Below are 19653 nucleotides of genomic sequence, written 5' to 3'. Positions count from 1 at the left end.
ACTAAATGGACTGTTGTAAGTCAAAGACTACCTGTAATGCTTTTTTTTTTTTTTTTAAAAAGTAGGCTCCCAATATATCTTTTGATAAACGTTTGCTAACTTCATAACCTAGATACAGAATGAAGAAGATGGAAAGACAAGGAGGTGGTCGTTTAAAAATGTCTTTTATTTGAATATATTGGGTTTGGTTTCTTTTTTTTCAAATTTTGCCAGAAGTTCCCCGTCCATCAAGTATGATAGGCGTACAACCAGCATTTAAAAAAGAAAGGCGAGGCAAATTTCCTCGCGCGCTTGCGCTCCGCCGTGACGTCAGTTACCTGCGACTTCTACTTGCAGGGGAATCCACGTGTTTCGACATTTCCGGGTCTCCGACTCGGGTTAGCCATGGAGCAGGCAACGGCGGTGCCCCAGAAGCGTTACTACCGGCAGCGCGCTCATTCAAACCCGCTGGCGGATCACACCTTACTCTAGTGAGTGTAGACAGGGTTTGCCCTTAAGCAGTCCCTTAGCTTCTCATCTCCTCCCCATTTTCTTCAAATAGTTTTCCTGCGAGTTCCGAAAAGGAAGAGCGTCCAATTTTCAGCGAGTGCTTTTATTTCGTAGGGATGCATTTGTTCACGAGTCCCTGTGGTTTTGTTTTGTTTTTTCTCATTTGGCTGTTCTGAATTGCTCAAATGTTGATGCAGCCCTTTGCTGGTCGTATTGAGCTGTGGTTCAGAACATCTATCGGTGATTCTAGCTGTTAACAGTCACCCAAATGTAAAGAGATTTGGATTGTGTGTGTGTGTGTGTGTGTGTGTGTGTGTGTGTGTAAATCAGGCGTTATCTCTGTACCTGGGTGGGGACATGAAACTATCTTCTTTCATCTAGGTTATTGATTTTAAAGGACGATCGTTCTAAAAGATAGCAAGACAACATATTTCTCACCAGAACACTATAATCATTGCTACAGGTGCAGATGGCAACAGGGAGATAGGGAAACCTCCAATTTCTGTGGCCACTGACAATAATGTAGTGTTTTACCAGGATTTACACCTGACATGTATCTTATAATATTCTGTAAACCAGATTAGACTCTTCTTGAGTTTAATGTACCAAAGAAAGGCTGTCTGAAGGACAGTTGGACATGCAACCAGCATCAAGCTGATATTGAAAGATGGCAGAATGTAGGCATAGTTTAGTTTCTTGCACATTCTTATTTGCAAACCAGCTCAAAGAAAACCTATATGGTCATTGCTAAGAATTCTGGGAACTGCAATGCCAACCTATCTGGAGAGCTCCCAGTTAGAAAAGATTGGCATATCCCTTTTTATGGGAGGATGGCAGCGTATGTTTATTCAGTGTTAGGAGTAAATTTTGTTTAATTCAGCCTTTATTGCTTGAGTTGAATTTTGTTTAGAAATACTGTAATGTCCTTGGGACTTGATTTCAAAGTATCATTAACACTGCAGTCCTCTGCATAATTGCTTAGAAGTAATCCTATAAAACAGAAATGGATTGATGTAGCAGTCAGTCAATTTTTGTTTTGATCATTGACCAATATAAAATAACATTCAAAGATGGCATTTTGTAGCCATCTCAATACGTGCAGTTTAGCTGATAAGTTATGAAAAGTAACACTTAGAATTACTATTTCAAAATCATACCACTTAAATACTCATATTATAGAAACTTATAATATGGTACAGTATATAATTATGTGAAATAAATGTTAGTATGTAAAAACTTTAGAAATAAGATAGATAAACTAGTTTAATATATTTTAGAAGACAACTCAGATAATTTTATTCCCAAAGTGACAATTTATTGAATTAGTAGGTTGATTGCAATCCTAAGAATCTATTGACATCACTGGAATTTATCGTGGTTAGTCTTAATGAAAGTCCATAAATTATTGTATTTGGGAAATATTTTGCTTCCAGATTAGTACTTCATTTGACTATTAACACATATCCTTGGAATGTCAGTAGCAGTATAACTCATTTGAATGTTTTAAAATAGTCATCAGAAGCATCTCGGAAATAACCAACAGATTGTTATAACCACATGGAATCACCACAGCCCACTAACCAATTTCATTGTATACATTATGTACAATGACAATAAAGGCTTTGAAATCTAACCAACTAAATGCCTCCAAAACATGTTAAGTCAACAAAAAAAAACATGGTAGCCCAAGAAAAAACAAGAATCTGCCACATACAGTGTAAGGACTGTAACAGCCACTATGTAGAACAAACAGGCAGAAAACTAGCAGAGTGCACTTATGAACAGCAACTATTAGTTAGAAGACAGCATTCTACACCAAGCTAAATCCAAAAATGTTAGGGAATGTCTAGAAACGTCATGCAGACAAATCAGCCACCAACAGACACATAGAGACAAACCACATTTATGCACCATTCAAAAGACAATAAAAATAAAAAGGAAACAAACAAAAATCTTCTCCAGCAGCCTACACCCAGATAGACATTGTTTAACAGCAAGCAAGCAGAGAACAATACCCTAATCAAAGAACTACCAGGGAGAAAACCACACGCCCCACCAATACTGGCAGGGCAAGCTGCTATATGTAAACAGGGAGCAAACCTGCATTCATTAGCAATGTTACTTAGGTACAAACAAACAAGCTCGAAAAGCACCTAAAAACTCCACATTAAATTTTATTCTAGAATATAGGCTCAAAGATATGAGAATGACTCAAAAGAAAGCTTTCAACTCACACAAGGAGTTCTGCTGCTCATAAATGCAGCCAGACTTTGTTCAGCTTCTGCAAAAACAAACAAAAAAAAAACAAAAAAAAAACGCAGGGGTGGGGGGGAAATGATGCTTTAAGAAATCCATTTATTCAAATTAATGCAACTTTTAAAGCAGTAGTCTCTTTTTTTCCAAGCCCAAACAGCTGTATTGAATACTAGACAAGCCCGGCATTTATGTCTAGACTGAAATGAATTGTCTGCATTGTTTTTGAAGTGTGCATAGCCTTAATAGTTTCCCTTCTGCAGTGTTTGTTTCATATACCTCTGTTTTTTCCCCCAATTAGTCCTGCCAGACCTGAGGAAATGGACTGGTCTGCATTATATCCAGAGTTCTTTGCTCCTTTAACCAAGGATAATTTGCACGATGATCCAAAGGACATGGAGGAAAGAACCAAACCTAGATATCAAGTGGAATTTGCTGATATCGGTTGCGGTTATGGAGGATTACTTGGTAATTTTTTTTCCTTCCATTGATTCATAAGAAATGACTATGCTTATTTGAAAATATTCATACCATCATAAACCCTTTCAAGATGGTTTTTTTCCTTTTTTGCTTTTGGGACAAGATTTGTGAAGGTTTTGTGATATAAGTCAAGAAGGGAGTAAGGTATACCTTTTTTTGCCATCTGATGGCAAACCTGCTCGGCACTGAGTGCCCGTACCAGAATGCGTGTACATGCATGTGCATGTACGCCTGCCAGAGTGCCGGAAACCCAAAGACCAGCTGGGCGGTGTGCATGCCTGTTTTTTAGCTGGTTTTCAGGCTGTTTTCCTGTTTTTTGGTCGTTTTCAGGCCATTTTCCGGCACTCTCGCAGAGACCAGCTGGCTGGCGCACATGTGCGCTCCGGAAACCAAAAGAGCAGCTGGCGACAGCACATATGTCCACAGAGAGGGCTCTGCGTGCTACTCTGGCATGTGTGCATAGGTTCACTATCACAGGCCTATGGGCTGATTTCCACTGAGGTGATTTTTAGGTTATGATTGTGGCCACCATGTGTACAGTCTGATTAAAATGACCTTGCTGTTCTAGGTATCACATAAATAGAGTTTAGAATAGAATGGAATAGAATTCTTTATTGGCCAAGTGTGATCGGACACACAAGAAATTAGTCTTTGGTGCATAAGCTCTCTGTACATAAAAGAAAGGATACATTCATCACGAATCATACGGTGCAACACAATGATAGTCATAGGGTACAAATAAGCAATCAAATCATACTAGGAAAAAATTAATATAAATCATAAAAATACAAGCAACAAAGTTACAGTCATAAGTGGGAGGAGATGGGTGATAGGAACAATGGGAAGATTAATAGTAATAGTAATGCAGACTTAGTAAATAGTTTGACATTGTTGAGGGAATTATTTGTTTAGCAGAATGATGGCGTTCGGGGAAAACACTGTTCTGCTGTTTGTGCTCAGTTTTTCACGTGGTTAATTGTTCCTGCATGAATTGATTCTATGAAGCTACTTTTTAAATCCAGGCAAGTGTGAATTCATAGGAAATAAAGTCTGGAGACTCTGCAAGGCTTCTGAGACTTAAATTACTTCTATCTGAAATACCATAGGTCAAAATTTTAACTCCTTGTAGCATGTTCCCCCATTGAAGATACGACTCAGTGAATTCTGTAATGGTTATAGCACATGAAAATGTAGGGTTGTAGCATGCCTCCCGCAGGTAGTCCTTGACAATCTTTCATTTAGTGGCCATTCAAAGTTACGATGTCACTGAAAAAAATAACTTACGACAGTTGTTCACATGAGCTTTGCAGCATCCCCATGGTCATGTGATCAAAATTTGGATGCTTGGCAACTGGCATGTATTTATGACGATTGCAGTGTCCCTGGAGACCTTGTGGGCTTCTGACAGGCAAAGTCAATGGGGAAGTCAGATTCAGTTAACAGTCATGTGACCCACATAACATTTGCAGTGACTGACTTAACAACTCTGGCAAGGAAGGTCATAAAATGGGGCAAAACTCACTCAACAGCTGTCTCACTCAGCAACAGAAATTTTGGGCTCAGTTGTGGTAGTATATCAAGGGCTACTTGTAAGTCTATCAAAGCTTCTACCCTTTGGTACGCTAAGATTCCATGGAAGCAAAATTTATTCATTGTAGTTTGGTGTCATTAGGTGATAATATAAATATAAATATGGGTAGAGTCAAAGAAGCACCTCTGATCTGTTACTTACATATCCTATGGATAGATGTTTGTATTCAGTTCCAGGTATGCATCTCCTTTTGTTGACCTTGCTATTTCCTCTTCCCCCCACAACTCCCCAGCCAGCATGGATGATAGCAATAGCACTTAGACTTAGCTACCGCTTCACGGTGCTTTACAGCCACCTCTAAACGGTTTACAGAGTCAGCCTCTCGCCCCCAACAATCTGGGTCCTCATTTTATCCACCTCGGAAGGATGGAAGGATGAGTCAACTTTGAACCTGGTGAGATTTGAACTGCCAAACTGCTGGCAGCTGGTGATCAGCAGAAGTTGCCTGCAGTACTGCATTCTAACCATTGTGCCACCAAGGCTCTAGACATGTGTGGAGGTGAAAGGAGCGAGATGTGTGTTTGTCAGGCTAGCGTGGTCTGTGCAGCCCACCAATTTTATGCATCTTGCAAACAATGCTAGTTTGAGCTGGACCTTGCTCTACCATTCTGCCCTTAAGCACGAGGATATAGTATCATATTCATAATATGTAAGCTGTTAACTATTAAGAGACTCCCAAGTCCGCATGCTTGTTTTGCAGATTTATAACATGCTGGTTGACAATGGGAATTGCAGCAAAAAAAAAGGCTTGTCTCTTGCCCTGGTTTTAAAGTGTTTTTTAAGAGTAAATTGAATGATAGAGAATTGCAGGGCTGTGTGTGCTGTGATCAGAGCTCAAGAATACAAAATATATACATGTTATAAACTCGGGGTCGTATAGGTTACCGATTCTGCAAAATGGCTCTGGATCCACAATGGGTATAAAACCTGACAGGTAGTTAAAAAATATTTCCGCTTCCCTCTGCTGCTTGAGGGAAAGGACCGGCAGGATCCTGAAGCTTTAACCTATTGCCCCCATGACCATGTTTGAGAGATTGCCGAGGCTTGCCATGCGCTTCAAGGAGCATCTCAGTTGCCAGAAGCATTCAAAAGTTGCTTTGAAAGAACAGCAAGAGGCAGCTCCGGCAATTGAATATGGTGTTGAGTTCCACAATATCATCATCATGGCCATAATCTGAAGGAGTTGTGGCAGCAGCCACTTTGCTGAAAGAAGGCAGGTGTAGATCAAATTAGTTCTCTGAATAAAAAGATTGTTTGGAGATACTAAGCAAATTTAGCCTTGGCTTTTACAATACAAATGTGGAATTTAAATACAGGAAGAAATATTTTATCCCACCCGATTTAAATCAGCTATCCCAAGCTGTTGCCTTTTAGGTGTGGATGCCACTGGTCCCCAAAATGCCAGCTAGGGTGACATTCAAATTCTCTTATATGTTCTGACCGAGTTTTCCCAAGAGCATGAAGCAAACTCCTTGTACCGACAAAAACCCCTTTTATTAATTTTCTGTGAATTCTGCTCATTCACATCCAGCAAAGTCTTTCAAAGGAAGATTTACAGTCACAGATCTTATCTGGCTTGGAGAGCTGACAGGCCGATATTGAAAAGCTTGGCAAGGAGTCTCGGAGAGTCACAGACCAATTAAGCGAACGAATTGTCTCCAGCAAACTCCACTCCCCTTTCACTCCTCTTTTATTTCCTCTGGGAGGGGCCATTCATCGTCCACCTGTGGCCTTCCTCCCAAGTTGACCCCTGTTCTTTAGCTGTTCCCTTTGTCTGGCAACTCTGCGCATGCGCACACTGGGAACAGGCTCCATCTGTTCATCTGCCTCACTTATGTCTGACTCTGAAGGCAGCTGATAACTGGCATACGGCTCTGGCCCCCTCTCTGCCTCCGACACAGAGCCCTCATCAGAGCCTTCCCCAGACTCCAGGACTGGCCCATGTTCCTCCCCAACCTCCCCACTGCCCGAATCTGCTGCCAGCGGGTGGGCCACAACATTATACCTTGAGGCCACCAGATTGGTAGAACCTGCTATTCCAAACAACATTTGTTTGCTTGGAACAAAAGAAATGGATGAAAAAATTGAGACTGCAATCAATGCTGGTGACAATCCAGTTCATGTTAAGTGGATGTTTCCTCCTGATTTCAACAAGAGAACTATTTGTATACAGGTAGTTCTGGAGTTATGACAGTTATGGAGCCTACCCATTATAGTTTTTAGTTGTGATGGTCATAAAGCAGGTTATCACATAACTGGTCCAGATTTTGACCTTATTTGCTTTAGTTATTAAACAAATGTAAAGTGACTTGCCCGAGTTGCTAAATGCACCAATTGTTTTACCATTAGGCATTTTTGCAAAAACGTGGAAGTAAATGCCAGCTTTTGGTAAAAACATTGTAATACATGTGACTGTGGGACACTGCAAACAGCCATAAATGTGGGCCATTGCTAAGCATCCAAAGAGAAGAGGCAGCTGTCAGAATTTAGGAACTGGATCATAAGTACCTAACTTTGAATGGTCACTAAGAGAGCAGTCATAAGCTGTATTTACCTCTTATAATGTCACTTTAAGTTTGATCGTGTGAGCGGTTCAAGCAAAGAAGCCCATTTATTAAATATGAAGGCCCTAACAGGGTTATAATATAAGTAGGTGACAAAGTGCTCCTGACCACGTTTAATCAAAAAATGTTCCACTTGTTTCAGCAGATTAAATAAGCATGAGACAAGATTGCGACTTTACATAAAAGGCAATGACACCAACATGGTAGGAAAGGAGAGGGGAAAAAAGAGTCACATAAAGGTATCCAAGGCACCCCTTTGAAATTGCCTCCTCTATAATTTTGTCTTCCTGTAGGTGCGATAGGCAGCCTTTCTAGGTCGGTTAGGAATGGATTTGTAAAGTGGGTCACAAATGCTCCCTCCTCTTTAAAGAAGGGTTACTGAAGGATTTTCCTGAATAGGAAAACTTCTGCCAGGACGGACCTGCTGTGTATTTAGATGCCTCTTCCTCAGCAGGCAAAGTGGGACGGTTGTTTCCCTTTGTATTTTGTATTTGTATTTTATTAATATTTATAGGCCGCCCTTTTCCCCGCGGGGACTCAGGGCGGCTTACATAAAATAGGGAGGGGGGGTGTAAACAATAAACATAAAACAATACATAAGAGTAAAATAGAACACAACATTCATTCTTCATTCGGGTGGGGACAGATTGTGATCTTATCCCCAGGCCTGACGGGATAGCCAGGTCTTGAGGGCTGTGCGGAAGGTCTGGACGGTGGTGAGGGTACGAATCTCCACGGGGAGATCGTTCCAAAGGGTCGGAGCTGCTACTGAAAAGGCCCTCCTCCGTGTAGTTGCCAGTCGACACTGACTGGCGGATGGTATTCGGAGGAGGCCCAATCTATGTGATCTTATAGGTCGTAGGGAGGTAATTGGCAGGAGGCGGTCTCTCAAGTACGCAGATCCACTACCATGGAGGGCTTTATAGGTGGTGAGTAGCACCTTCCTTGTCCCAGGCTGCTTTTTGCCACCCCAACTTAAAAGAGAGGCGAGAGGTTGGTGTTTTGCCACACGACAACTCCCTGCTCTTGAAATTAAAAGAAAGAAATATTCAGGTGGAGGCAGAACATTTGGGGACTTCACTTAACCTATAGGACTTCGTGCAGGTGGAATATGGAAATGGGCATAAAATTGCTGATTGCTGTTTTCTTTTGTAGTGGCCCTGTCCCCCCTGTTCCCAAATACGCTAATGCTGGGCCTGGAGATCCGTGTAAAAGTCTCTGACTATGTTTGTGACCGAATCCAGGCACTCAGAGCTTCTCACCCAGGGCAGTTCCAGAATATTTCCTGTGTTCGCAGCAATGCTATGAAGCACTTGCCCAACTTCTTCTGCAAGGGACAGGTGAGTCTCCGGAAAGCATCGCTGGGGATCTTGCAGGAAGCAGAGCCATATTGGAGCGCTGAAAAACTGTTTTGACCTAGGCTTCCAAAAGCACGAAGTTGACTCCTCATCACGATAAAACCCCTTTTATTTAATTTAAAGTTAATTCCTCTCAAGCAAAGTCCCGGCTGTTGTGGCCAGCAGAGCTGGCAGCAGATTTGGACAGTGGGGAAGTTGGGGAGGAACATGGGGCAGTCCTGGAGTCTGGTGAGGCCTCTGTGTCGGAGGCAGAGGGGGGGCCAGAGCCATATGCCAGTTATCAGCTGCTTTCAGAGGCAGATATCAGTGAGGCAGACAAACAGCTGGAGCCTGTTCCCAGTGTGTGCATGCGCAGAGTTGCCAGACAAAGGGAACAGCTAAAGAACAGGGGTCGACTTGGGAGGAAGGCCACAGGTGGACGATGAATGGCCCCTCCCAGAGGAAATAAAAGAGGAGCGAAAAGGGAGTGGAGTTTGCAGGAGACAATTGGTTCACTTAATTGGTCTGTGACTCTCTGAGACTTCTTGCCAAGTTTTTCAGATATCGGTCTGGCAGCTCTCCAAGCTAGATAAGTTCTGTGACTGTAAATCCTCCCTTGAAAGACTTTGCTGGATGTGAATGAGCAGAATTCAAAGTAAATGAATAAAAGCATTTTTTTGTTGGGACAAGGAGTTTGCTTCATGCTCTTGGGAAGCCTATGTCAGAACAGCTTGCAGGGAAGAGAGTCTTCTCCCACCCTGTTTGGCGATGGGAAAGTTTTGATTTCAGGGATCTTTGGGATGGCTCACGAGAGGGAATTATTATATTTTATAAAAAGACATCTTACGTACATCTTGCACTGACTTCCCAAAGCATCAAGTAGATGCTTTGGATGCCTCTGTTGCCTGAAGAGTTTTTTAATCTAAAAAGCTAAGATTGACTCCAGATCAAGGGTGTCAAACTTGCGGCGTCACGTTGTCATCGTATGACGTATCGGGACTCTCTCCCCCCCCCTTTTAAAACCAGGTGTGGGCGTGACTGGCGCATGACACATCTGGCCCGCGGGCCACAAGTTTGACACCCCTGCTCTAGGGGAAGCTACTGTACATGATCCATAAGTCCTGCTGCTGAGGGGTAGCCTTCATTCAAAAGGGAGAGATGATTATTGGTAGTCCTCGACTTAGAACAGTTCACTTAGCGGCTGTTCGAAATTATAACTGCACTGGGAAAAAAGTGACATGACCATTTTTCACACTTACGATTATCGCAGCCTCTCCACGGTCATGTGATTTACACTTGGGTTCTCGACCACTGGTTGATATTTATGACGGTTGCAAGGTCATATGGTGATCCCCTTTTGGGACCTTCTGACAAGCAAGTCCATGGGTTCCCTTAACCAGTGTTTCTCAACCTTGGCAACTTGAAGACGTCTGGACTTCAACTCCCAGAATTCCCCAGCCAGCATTTGCTGGCTGGGGAATTCTGGGAGTTGAAGTCCAGACGTCTTCAAGTTGCCAAGGTTGAGAAACACTGCCCTTAACCACCGTCTCACGGATTTAATAACTGCAGTGATTCACTTAACCAATGTGGCAAGAAAAAGTCACAAAATGAGACAAAACTCCCTTCATAAATTAAGGGCTCAATTGTGATCAGAAGTCGAGGGCTGCTTGTAACTCTCTTTAGCGACTGAAGGTTGTCTGAATGCTGAGTAGGAGAGCTGGGTTGCTGAAAGGCCAGGCCGACCTCCTCCGTGCCTTTTATCTTTTCTTACCTCTCTAGCTCCTCAAAATGTTCTTCCTCTTTCCTGATCCTCATTTCAAGAAGACAAAACACAAGTGGCGGATTATCAGCTCCACTTTGCTGGCGGAATATGCCTACGTCTTGCGCGAACAGGTGAGCAGGGGATATTCTCACTTAGCTTAGACCTCCCCAAAGCAGCCTATATTTATAATCCAATGAAATTACTCAACAAAGGTTTTAATTTACCGTATATACTCAAGTATAAGCCGAGTTTTTCAGCCCACTTTTTGGGCTGAAAAAAGCCGCCTTGGCTTATACTCGAGTCAGTGAAAATTTTGCCCGAAATAGAGGAGAAAAAGGGGCGGGGCCATGCCGCTGGGTGACGCTCGTGAATGGCCCGGCGCCCCTGTGAGTTTCCCCTCCCGCTGTGTCAGTTTGCCGCGCAGCGCGCACCGCACCATCCCCCCTCCTCACGTTCTAATGTAATGCAGGGCTGTCTTACGATTCCCCTTCCTCCCCCTCCTGCCGCTCTGCAACGATGTCCCACCTCCTCCTTGTTATGGCAAGCAGCCACATAGCGATGTCCCACCTCCTCTGGTACAGTGATCCAATGATAGGAATCACTGTGCCGTGTGTCATAGGAGGCGGGACATCGCTCCCGCGGCTGCACGGGACATCATCATCACAGCGGGACATCAGCATCATGAGGTGAGTGCAGTATTTCATTGAATACACCGGTATTGTGTGATAATAATTTGTTATCCAGAGCAAATTTTTACAATGGCTACTGTATATTTAATGGGCACAGGCAGGCTGTATATGTTATTTATTTTTGAAATTTACCGGTAGCTGCTGCATTTCCCACCCTAGGCTTATACTCGAGTCAATAACTTTCCAGTTTTTTGTGGTAAAATTATGTGCCTCGGCTTATATTTGGGCCGGCCTATACTCGAGTATATACGGTAGTTCTTCCCCTGCTTGCCTGCATTTCAGGAGCTCTTAGAAAGATTCCTTATGGGAGAGCTTCTTTCCTACCATAGTGGTTCAGACAATTTTAGGATAATGATACCTTCAGATTACTGCTTTGCCTACTCCAGCAACAGTGGAAGCTACTTTTAAATTGAAAAGTTGAAGTCATTCTTCACAGTATGGGGCACAAGATTTTCCCAATATTGATCTCTGAGATATTTAAATATCTGCCAACAACTGGAGTCTTTCTGAATGCCAAATAGACATGTATCATTGTGCTAGGCAGTTGCCATAAAAACTGCTGTGGACAATGGGTCCTTCCAGTGAAATATTATTTATTTTTGAGCAATTGTATCTTTTCAAGAAACTGGGAAGTAGTGATTTGATTTGATTTTTGATTTGAAGTTTATTTGTATGCCGCCCTTTTCCCTGGGGGGACTCAGGGCGGCTCACAACCAAAAAGGGAGGGGGGAGACAACTTTTAACATATAAGACAATAATGCTAGCTAGTGCTAGCTAGCTAGAATGGAAGGCATTGACTCTGAAGTTAATATTGCATATCATCATGGATTTGAGCATAGTATAGCCAATAAATCAATCTAGATAAAGTGGCCAATTTTGACACATAGGGTAGTGTGGAGAAACCATGCCTTGGAGAAGCAGCATACATTTTTCTTTAGTTATAGAGCAGTGTTGGCGAATCTTTTTGGCACCAAGTGCCGAAACAGGAACGTGCGCATGCCAAAAACCGGAAGAGCAGCTGCCCAGTGGGCATGTGCGTGCACCAGATGGCTGCTCTTCCAGTTTCCGGCACAAACGTGCACTGGCCACCTGGTCTTCCAGTTTCTGGCGCACATGCGGGCACAAAGACCAGCTGGTGTGCCGTAAACCGGAAGAGCAGCTGCCCGGTGCACATGCATGCGCCGGGAAGATGATCTGGTTTCCAGCACGCACATGCCCACTGGCCAGCTTGTCTTCGCGCACGCATGCACACCAGGTGGCTGCTCTTCCGGTTTACGGCGCTCCCGCAGGCATGAAAACCAGCTGGCCGGCACGCCGGAACCTGGAAGAGCAATGGAAGGCGGCTCTGCATGCCACTTCCTGCATGCATGCCATAGATTCGCCATCACGGTTAAAGAGGATCCAAACAGTATTTTGTTACTGGCAAAGAAGTGGGCTATATTTTTCATATTCCATTGCTTTTCTAATTCATCCATTCGTTTTCATCATTAGGGAGAATTGGAGTACACATGCAAGTGAGGCTGTAAAAATCAGTGGAATAGAAAGACTGGACATTTGGGTTCTTTTTAAAACTTTTTTTTTTTTGAAGCGATGTAACAAAATAGGTTTGTTAAGTTTACCACCTTAAATTGCCTAGATAGAAAAATTGTATTGCCCCAAATAGCCATTGTATATCCAGATGGTGGAGTCCTAGAAGATTCTTGGACAGGCTTCTAACAACTCTTGACAAATTGAGGGAAGGAATTCTAGATAAGTCCCTGGAGAGTCAGCTAACTTCCAGCCAGAGTTAAACAATAGATGAGCAAACGATAGATCACAGGATGACTTGTCATTAAGCCAGTAAAAGTCCTGGATTCTCACTTATCTAACAAAAGTCCCTATTGAGATTTTCCTGTTAAATCGAATGACTGGAAAAAGGTTGGAGGAATATGATGACCGTACATTTGTATTCCTAATTGACCATTCCTAAGTGTTTGCAGTATTTGGAGATAGCCCTTTTCCTTATTTTTTTTTTATCATATACAGTATCTGCCCATCCACACAACATTTGTGGCTTCACTGGATAAGTGAAGCGAGAGCCAGCTTGGTTTAGTGGTTAAGGCATCGGGTCAAAGCAGAATACAGTAGTATGTATTCAACATTAGTTTAGACCAGAAGTGGGGAATGATGGCCACTTTATGACTTGTGGAGTTCAACTCCCAGAATTTTAACACTTGTGGACTTCAACTCCCAGAATTTCTCAGCCAACAAAGCTAGCTGAACAACTGAAAATTGAAATCCACACGTCTTAAAGTTGCCAAGAATGGAGATCCTGCTGTAAGAGAGGGTATTAATGGAAGATACGTCTTCCCTTTTAGGATCAATTAATTCATGAGGGCAGATTTTAATTGGTGGGCTCCAGAGGGGACTTTGCCTTTAAATCACAAAGGCAATTAATTTCTTTATTGAAATCTGTCAAGATGCGCCGTCATGTCCGCATGCCTTAAACCCTAAGGGCCCTGCTTACATTTGGGAAATTCTGATCTGAGAGTAGGGAAGAGTGCCAGTTGCTTGCCGGAGGAAAAGGATCAACTTTCCCCTACATCTCATAGGGAGCTGGTGCTGGCAAGAAACCTTGGAAGATCCTGATTTCTAGCTGCTTCCCGCAGGGCATTCTGGCTGACTCCACTTTCACCTGCCAGAGGAAAAAAGTAGAAAGTGCTTGTGCGCCATCCTTTTTTGGAGTTGAAACCCAGCAAAATCTTGTCTTTAGGTTGAACGGCATCCGGCCTCACCCAGTTGGGATGAATCATAGCCTCCCTTCAGCTTTTCCATGACTTCCCCAAAGTTAGCGCTCTGGAGGAAGAGGTTGGGAAAAGCCCAACCCAAGCGCTTTCTATGGGGATGACGGAACTAATGATGGCCGCGGTATCCTCCCGGCAACCCCAAGATTGCAAACATTTTGCCTCAGGTGGGAAGGGAGTCAGAGGTAGCTGGGAATTACTCACAAGCCTGACATTGGTCTTTCTACTGCACAGGGTAGTTTTTGTTCTTAAGATGTTTCTAGTGAACCTGAAATTTGCAGATGCAGGTGTCTTTAAACTACTTTTTCTCTTGGTCAGCAGTCTGGTATTTGATTCATGAGGGTCTGTCTCGCCCCCTGTTTATATAACATACCCTTTATTCGCTTAGGGCCTAGTATATACCATAACGGATGTGGAAGAGGTGCACACATGGATGGTGAAGCATTTTCGAGAACATCCCCTTTTCGAGGAAGTGCCACTAAAAGAATTGGTAAGAAAGTGTGTGTGTGTGGCCAGGCAATTTCTGTCGTAACAGATGTTGCAATTACAGACATGATTGTACATGGGTCTATGTGTCAGGGGGGGATGGGGACTATTATACAAGTATGTCACTCCTTGCACGTTGCATTAAAGTTCCTAATTCCGGTTGCAGCTCCTGGGACTTTCTCTGGGGCCAGCTGCAATCAGGCAAAGTCCTTTTTAAAACAGCAACCAAAATATCAAACCCGTGGAGCAATAAAAAAAGAATAAAAGCAATTATAGGTAGTCTTCAACTTCAGGATCACAATTGAGCCCAAAATTTCCGTTCCTAAGCAAGCGATTTGTGTCTCCCTTTGCGACTTTTATTTTTGTTGCAGCTGTTAAGCAAATCACTGCAGTTGTTAAGTGAATTATGTGGTTGTTAAGTGAATCTGGCTTCCTCCATTGGATGTGCAAAAAAGCCACTGGGAAGGTTACAGGCCTATAACCCTGGGACAGTGTAATTGTCAAAAATGCAAGCCAGTTGCCAAGACCCCCCCCCCTTCCCCCAATTTTGATCCTGTGACTTGGGGGTTGCTGCCACAGTTATACGTGTGAAAACTGGCCATAAGTCACTTTTTTCAGTGCTGTTGTAACTGGTCACTAAATGAATGGATGTAAGCTGGACTATGTGTATTAAGAACTTTTCTGACTAACAAGCTTAGAAGACTTAGTGAGAGCTTGCGGTGGCTCTGTTACCGTAGTTAATATCTATTCTCTCTTGTGCCTTGTGATTTTTTTTAACTTTTTAAAGAAATAATGACTGTTTTTATATTTTCATTGTTTTTTCAGTTGTTTTGTATTTATGAGATGGACAGCCATATAAATTTTGCCTGCCTTCCTATCTCCTATCTATCTATCTATCTATCTATCTATCTATCTATCTATCTATCTATCTATCTATCTATCTATCTTTCTATCTATCTATCTATCTATCTATCTATCTATCTATCTATCTATCTATCTATCATCTATCTACAGTATATAAATGAAATAAAGAAGATAGGGTTGCAACTGCTTGAAAACTACAGGAAGTACTTCCACATTTCTCTAAAAGATTTCTATTCCTCTCCACCCACACCATCTTTATTTATATGACATATTGGGAGTTCACTGATAACCCAATTGTGTAACAGCCATTTTAAATGGTTATGTTTAGTAACTCTGAATGAAAGCAAGGGATTTCAGTGAAGAAGACGATGCATATATGCCAGAATGGATTCATTTGGGGCAAATTCTGCTGTTCTACAAGTCATTAAGAGGCTAAATTTAGGTGCATTATGCATCCTTTACATCCTAGAGTTGAGGGAGGGAAAAGATTTTTTTGGTCATTGAGGAATACAAATTAGAATAACCATGACTTCAACTCCCATGATGTCTGGGTGTGGGAATTGTAGATCTCACCAGGTTGAGAAAGGTTGTTCTATAACACGAGTGTCAAACTCACCGGATCATGTTGCCGTTTCGTGACGCTTTCCCCATTCCTGGAGCTGGGGGTGGCCTGCATCTGGCCACGGGCCACCAGTTTGACACCTCTGTTCTACAACCTTGGCACTAAGATCATAACGTTGACTCCCTAATAAGAGTACTTAGGATTGAAAATCTAGATTCAGAATTGCAAGTAAAGAGCTTCAAGATTTATTCACAAAAGCAGCTTGCTAATTTTTAGTCCATTTGGCAATACCTGGAAATAGAAGTAGAACAACTATGGCAAAAGGCAGCGAAGATAATACCAATAGTAATAAGCACCTTGAGTGCAACCCCAAAGCAACTGGAGCAACACTTGGAACACCATCAGCATTGACAAAATCATCATTAGTCAATTGAAAAGGCAGCCTTATTTGGAACAGTTTAGATGTTGTGATTATACCCTTAACACTATCTTAACAACAATGCTGTATTCCAGATTCTTGGGAACACCTTGATTAGTGGAGAAAAATGCCAAATCCAGTCTAACCATGTGAATGATTGGGCAATGGACCATAATGATGATGATGATGATGATGATGATGATCATAATAATAATGGAGGGAGGGACAAAACTCTCTGAATGCTTAGCTTTGCTATTTGCACTTTGCAGAAGTTGCAGATGGTTGGAATGATTTTGTTTCCATCTTAGGATCACCAGTTGGGCAAGGACTGATTGAGGAGCTATGTGGAGCTATGTGATGTGACTTGTCTTCATTGGATGAATTTGCTGATCTGGATGTTGTGACCATCCCGTAAATTCCTACTGTTGTTTCTTTAAACAGGCGGCTGACCCTATTGTAAGCCTTCTAGGAACCTCAACTGAAGAAGGGAAGAAGGTTCAGAGGAATGGAGGCGAAGTCTTCCCAGCTGTCTTCCGTCGGATCAGGGAACAAGAAATGGCAAGAACATGACTGGGAGTTTCCTAAATCCTTCTAGGCATTCATATCTACAGCAAGAAGACTGGTGAAAGTGAAGGATTGGTTGCTTCTGGCTGCACTGGAGTTGACCTTTCATAAAGAGGGATGGATAATCCTTTCTGGTGAAACATTTTCACTGTTGCATAAGGGTTTTCTTGGTTCACATGTTTGCTTCTTAATTTTGCCCCTAGAAGGAATGCATCCAGTGGGCGTTCCTGATGACCACATAAAGGTCAGAAGTACACAGCACGACCAAGGCGAGGCTCTTTTAAGATTTGTCACTTTATTTTGTATATAATAAACTTGGAAAGTTTGGGGGATCCATCTCCCCTTGACTTGAGAACATGCATAAGACCCCTTTGGGACGTGGTTCCTTCTTGTATTTCTTGTCATCCTCTTCTAGCTCACTTTCAGACCTACATCTTGTACCTCCAATAACTGGTACATGTTACAGGGCAAGTGCCATCCCCTCTTCCTCCAGATCTTTGCCAGTTCTAAAATCCTTTGGGGAATTTTTGGGAGGGGAATTACTGCAGCGACAAGTTGCCAGCCTGATCACCTCATAATGTCATATGGAAAAAAAATAGCAGTAGAGCTTATATGCCGCTTCACAGTGCTTTACAGCCCTCTAAGCAGTTCATAGCATGTTGCCCCCAACAATCCGGGTCTTCATTTTACCAACTTTGGAAAGATGGAAGGCTGAGTCCAATCTTTGAGCTGGTCAGGATTGAGTTGCTGGCAGTTGGTAGAATTAGCCTGCAATATTGCATTCTAACCACTGCGCCACCATGACCCCTATGCAGCGGACCAGTGCAATTTGCACAGAAGCTGAGATGCAGATGGGTGAAACGCCTTCTGCCCAAAGCCATCTGTTAGGATACTTGATCTTTCGTGATTCATCCCTTCACTAGCTTAAGTTGCGGGAAAAACTGTACTTTGCTCACCCCCTTTTCTGTATGAAAGCCAGGCTCTTTGCTTAGTCATTAAATCTTTCGCTGCCTAAAACACACAGGAGAAACTCCTGTCCTTCGAAAGCAGCAGATACACAACAGCTGTCATTTTCCACGTTGACTGTAGAGCAAGTCCTTTGCTGAGGCGGCTTCCTTTGAGGGAGAAAAATGCTTGTTCTGGGATAATGATGATCCATTGCAGCCATGACAAATGACCTAGCTTCCCTCCTTCCCAATCCGTTGACTCACTTCTTTGTCCTGCCTACACCTTTCAGACAGTCTTTCCACACCAAAGTTTTTAGTCCATTGCAGTGGGTGGGTGTCATTTTCTCTTCCCTTTTTGCCTTTTCGATATTTCACTTCCCCTCCAGGACGGAATTAAAAGTAAAACGATGAGATCATAATCAGTGCGACTACAAATAGGCTGGGAGAGCTTACATAGCAATAACAATAGCACTTTTATACCACTTCACAGTGCTTTACAGAGTCAGTATATTGTCCCCAGCAATCTGGGTCTTTATTTTACCAGCCTTGGAAGGATGGAAGTCTGAATCAACCTTGAGCCAGTCAGGATCGAACTCCTGGCAGTAGGCAGAGTTATGTGGCAATACTGCATTCTAACCACTGTGCCACCACGGCCCCTATCCAAATCAATCTCTTTCATGTCTGACTGCAAGTGGGTAGCTGAAATGACCCAATAGGCACGTTAGGCCCCATTTTTTAGAAGGCCTCTTTTGGTCTTTTGCCTCCATTAAAAATATTTGGGGGAGGAGGCAAATAGTTCTACCCACAATATGAATGGGGGTAGTTTATTTTTATTTGCATTAATTCTATTCTGCTTCAACTATACAGTTCTGAGTGGCTTAGAAAAGTTAAAAGACCTGAAATTGTAGGACAAAATTACAAAGGAGAGCTAAAATTTAAGAATGGAAACCTTCCAATAGACCAGTGGGAGTTGAAGTCTGGACATCTTCAAGTTGCCAAGTTTGGGAAACACTGCAATAGACCAAGATTTGAAAGGCCACAGAAAATTATTATTAAATGTCAACACTTAAAAATAACTCACTTGGATGGAAATAGTTCAGCCCCAAACAAAACTGGAGTCAGTCGACATCCAAATCTAAGCCTACCTGGATTAATTAGCTAGTTAAATTAACTTAAGTTTGGGGAATTTGCAGGACGTGTTTATCATTCCCCACCCCCGTGCACACAATGTATATTTTAGCGTTGGTACAAGATTATGCATGTAAAATACCACAAACATCCACATTATTATTTAAATAATCATAAATTTTAATTACAGAAAGATATGTATGTATTTTCTGTAATTTCCTTCGCTGCTACTAACCTCAAGGAAGAGTCGGGAGCATTGAAGATTCCCATAAATGTCTGTGCCACCCCAGCAAGGGCTTGGGAATTTCTTGTTTTTAAAGGAAATTTAAAATGGCATTTCTTACGCCACTTTAGCCTTTTCATTACATCTGTTAAGGGCTAGAAATGTATTTTAAAACACTTAAAATACTCTCACTAATAACTTCTACCACCGTACTGCCAGTGCTATCTTCTCAACTTGTGCAGAATTGGAATGCACAGAATTGGCAACGTGTCATAAAAGCTCATCACGCATAACGTTATCTGTCTTCAGAGACTTAATATGTTCTCAATTCAGGGTGAGTCACTGTCAAAGGGAAATGCAAGGTGATTGTTGTGTGCGCGCAAACCTTGTAAACACTCCCCAAGTTATGAGTCACTTCTCAGTTGGGTTAGAAATTCTTGTTACGTTTATTGGGTTGTTGTCGTTGCTAACCCCACCCCCACCCTGCAGCTTCCCCGCTGATCCAGGCGGCCT

The 19653-nt window shown here is 42.6% G+C and overlaps 1 protein-coding gene across 1 annotated transcript; it reads left to right on the top strand.

The window, feature by feature from the left end:
- The first annotated feature begins 240 nt into the window (after positions 1-240).
- METTL1 (methyltransferase 1, tRNA methylguanosine) lies at positions 241-17162 on the top strand. The gene is made up of 6 exons (XM_087707884.1): positions 241-470; positions 3044-3210; positions 8533-8717; positions 10494-10607; positions 14337-14438; positions 16720-17162. Exons 1-6 carry the CDS (start codon positions 385-387, stop codon positions 16846-16848), a joined length of 783 nt encoding a protein of 260 aa, XP_087564010.1. The 5' UTR covers positions 241-384; the 3' UTR covers positions 16849-17162.
- The last annotated feature ends 2491 nt before the right edge of the window (positions 17163-19653 follow it).

Source organism: Thamnophis sirtalis, unplaced genomic scaffold (assembly GCF_051295495.1).
Source record: "Thamnophis sirtalis isolate CommonGarterSnake01/CBP01778 unplaced genomic scaffold, rThaSir2_p1.2 scaffold_3, whole genome shotgun sequence".
In the NCBI taxonomy this organism is placed as follows: Eukaryota; Metazoa; Chordata; class Lepidosauria; order Squamata; family Natricidae; genus Thamnophis; species Thamnophis sirtalis.
This window is presented reverse-complemented; position numbering and strand designations above follow the sequence as displayed.

What these genes read in the sequence shown, in the direction of transcription:
- METTL1 (XM_087707884.1), top strand. Translation starts at nt 385, where the DNA reads ATGGAGCAGGCAACGGCGGTGCCCCAGAAGCGTTACTACCGGCAGCGC. An exon ending in CGGTTATGGAGGATTACTTG is followed by an intron (nt 3,211 to 8,532) that starts GTAATTTTTTTT and finishes TTTCTTTTGTAG; the next exon opens with TGGCCCTGTCCCCCCTGTTC. An exon ending in AAGTGCCACTAAAAGAATTG is followed by an intron (nt 14,439 to 16,719) that starts GTAAGAAAGTGT and finishes TTCTTTAAACAG; the next exon opens with GCGGCTGACCCTATTGTAAG.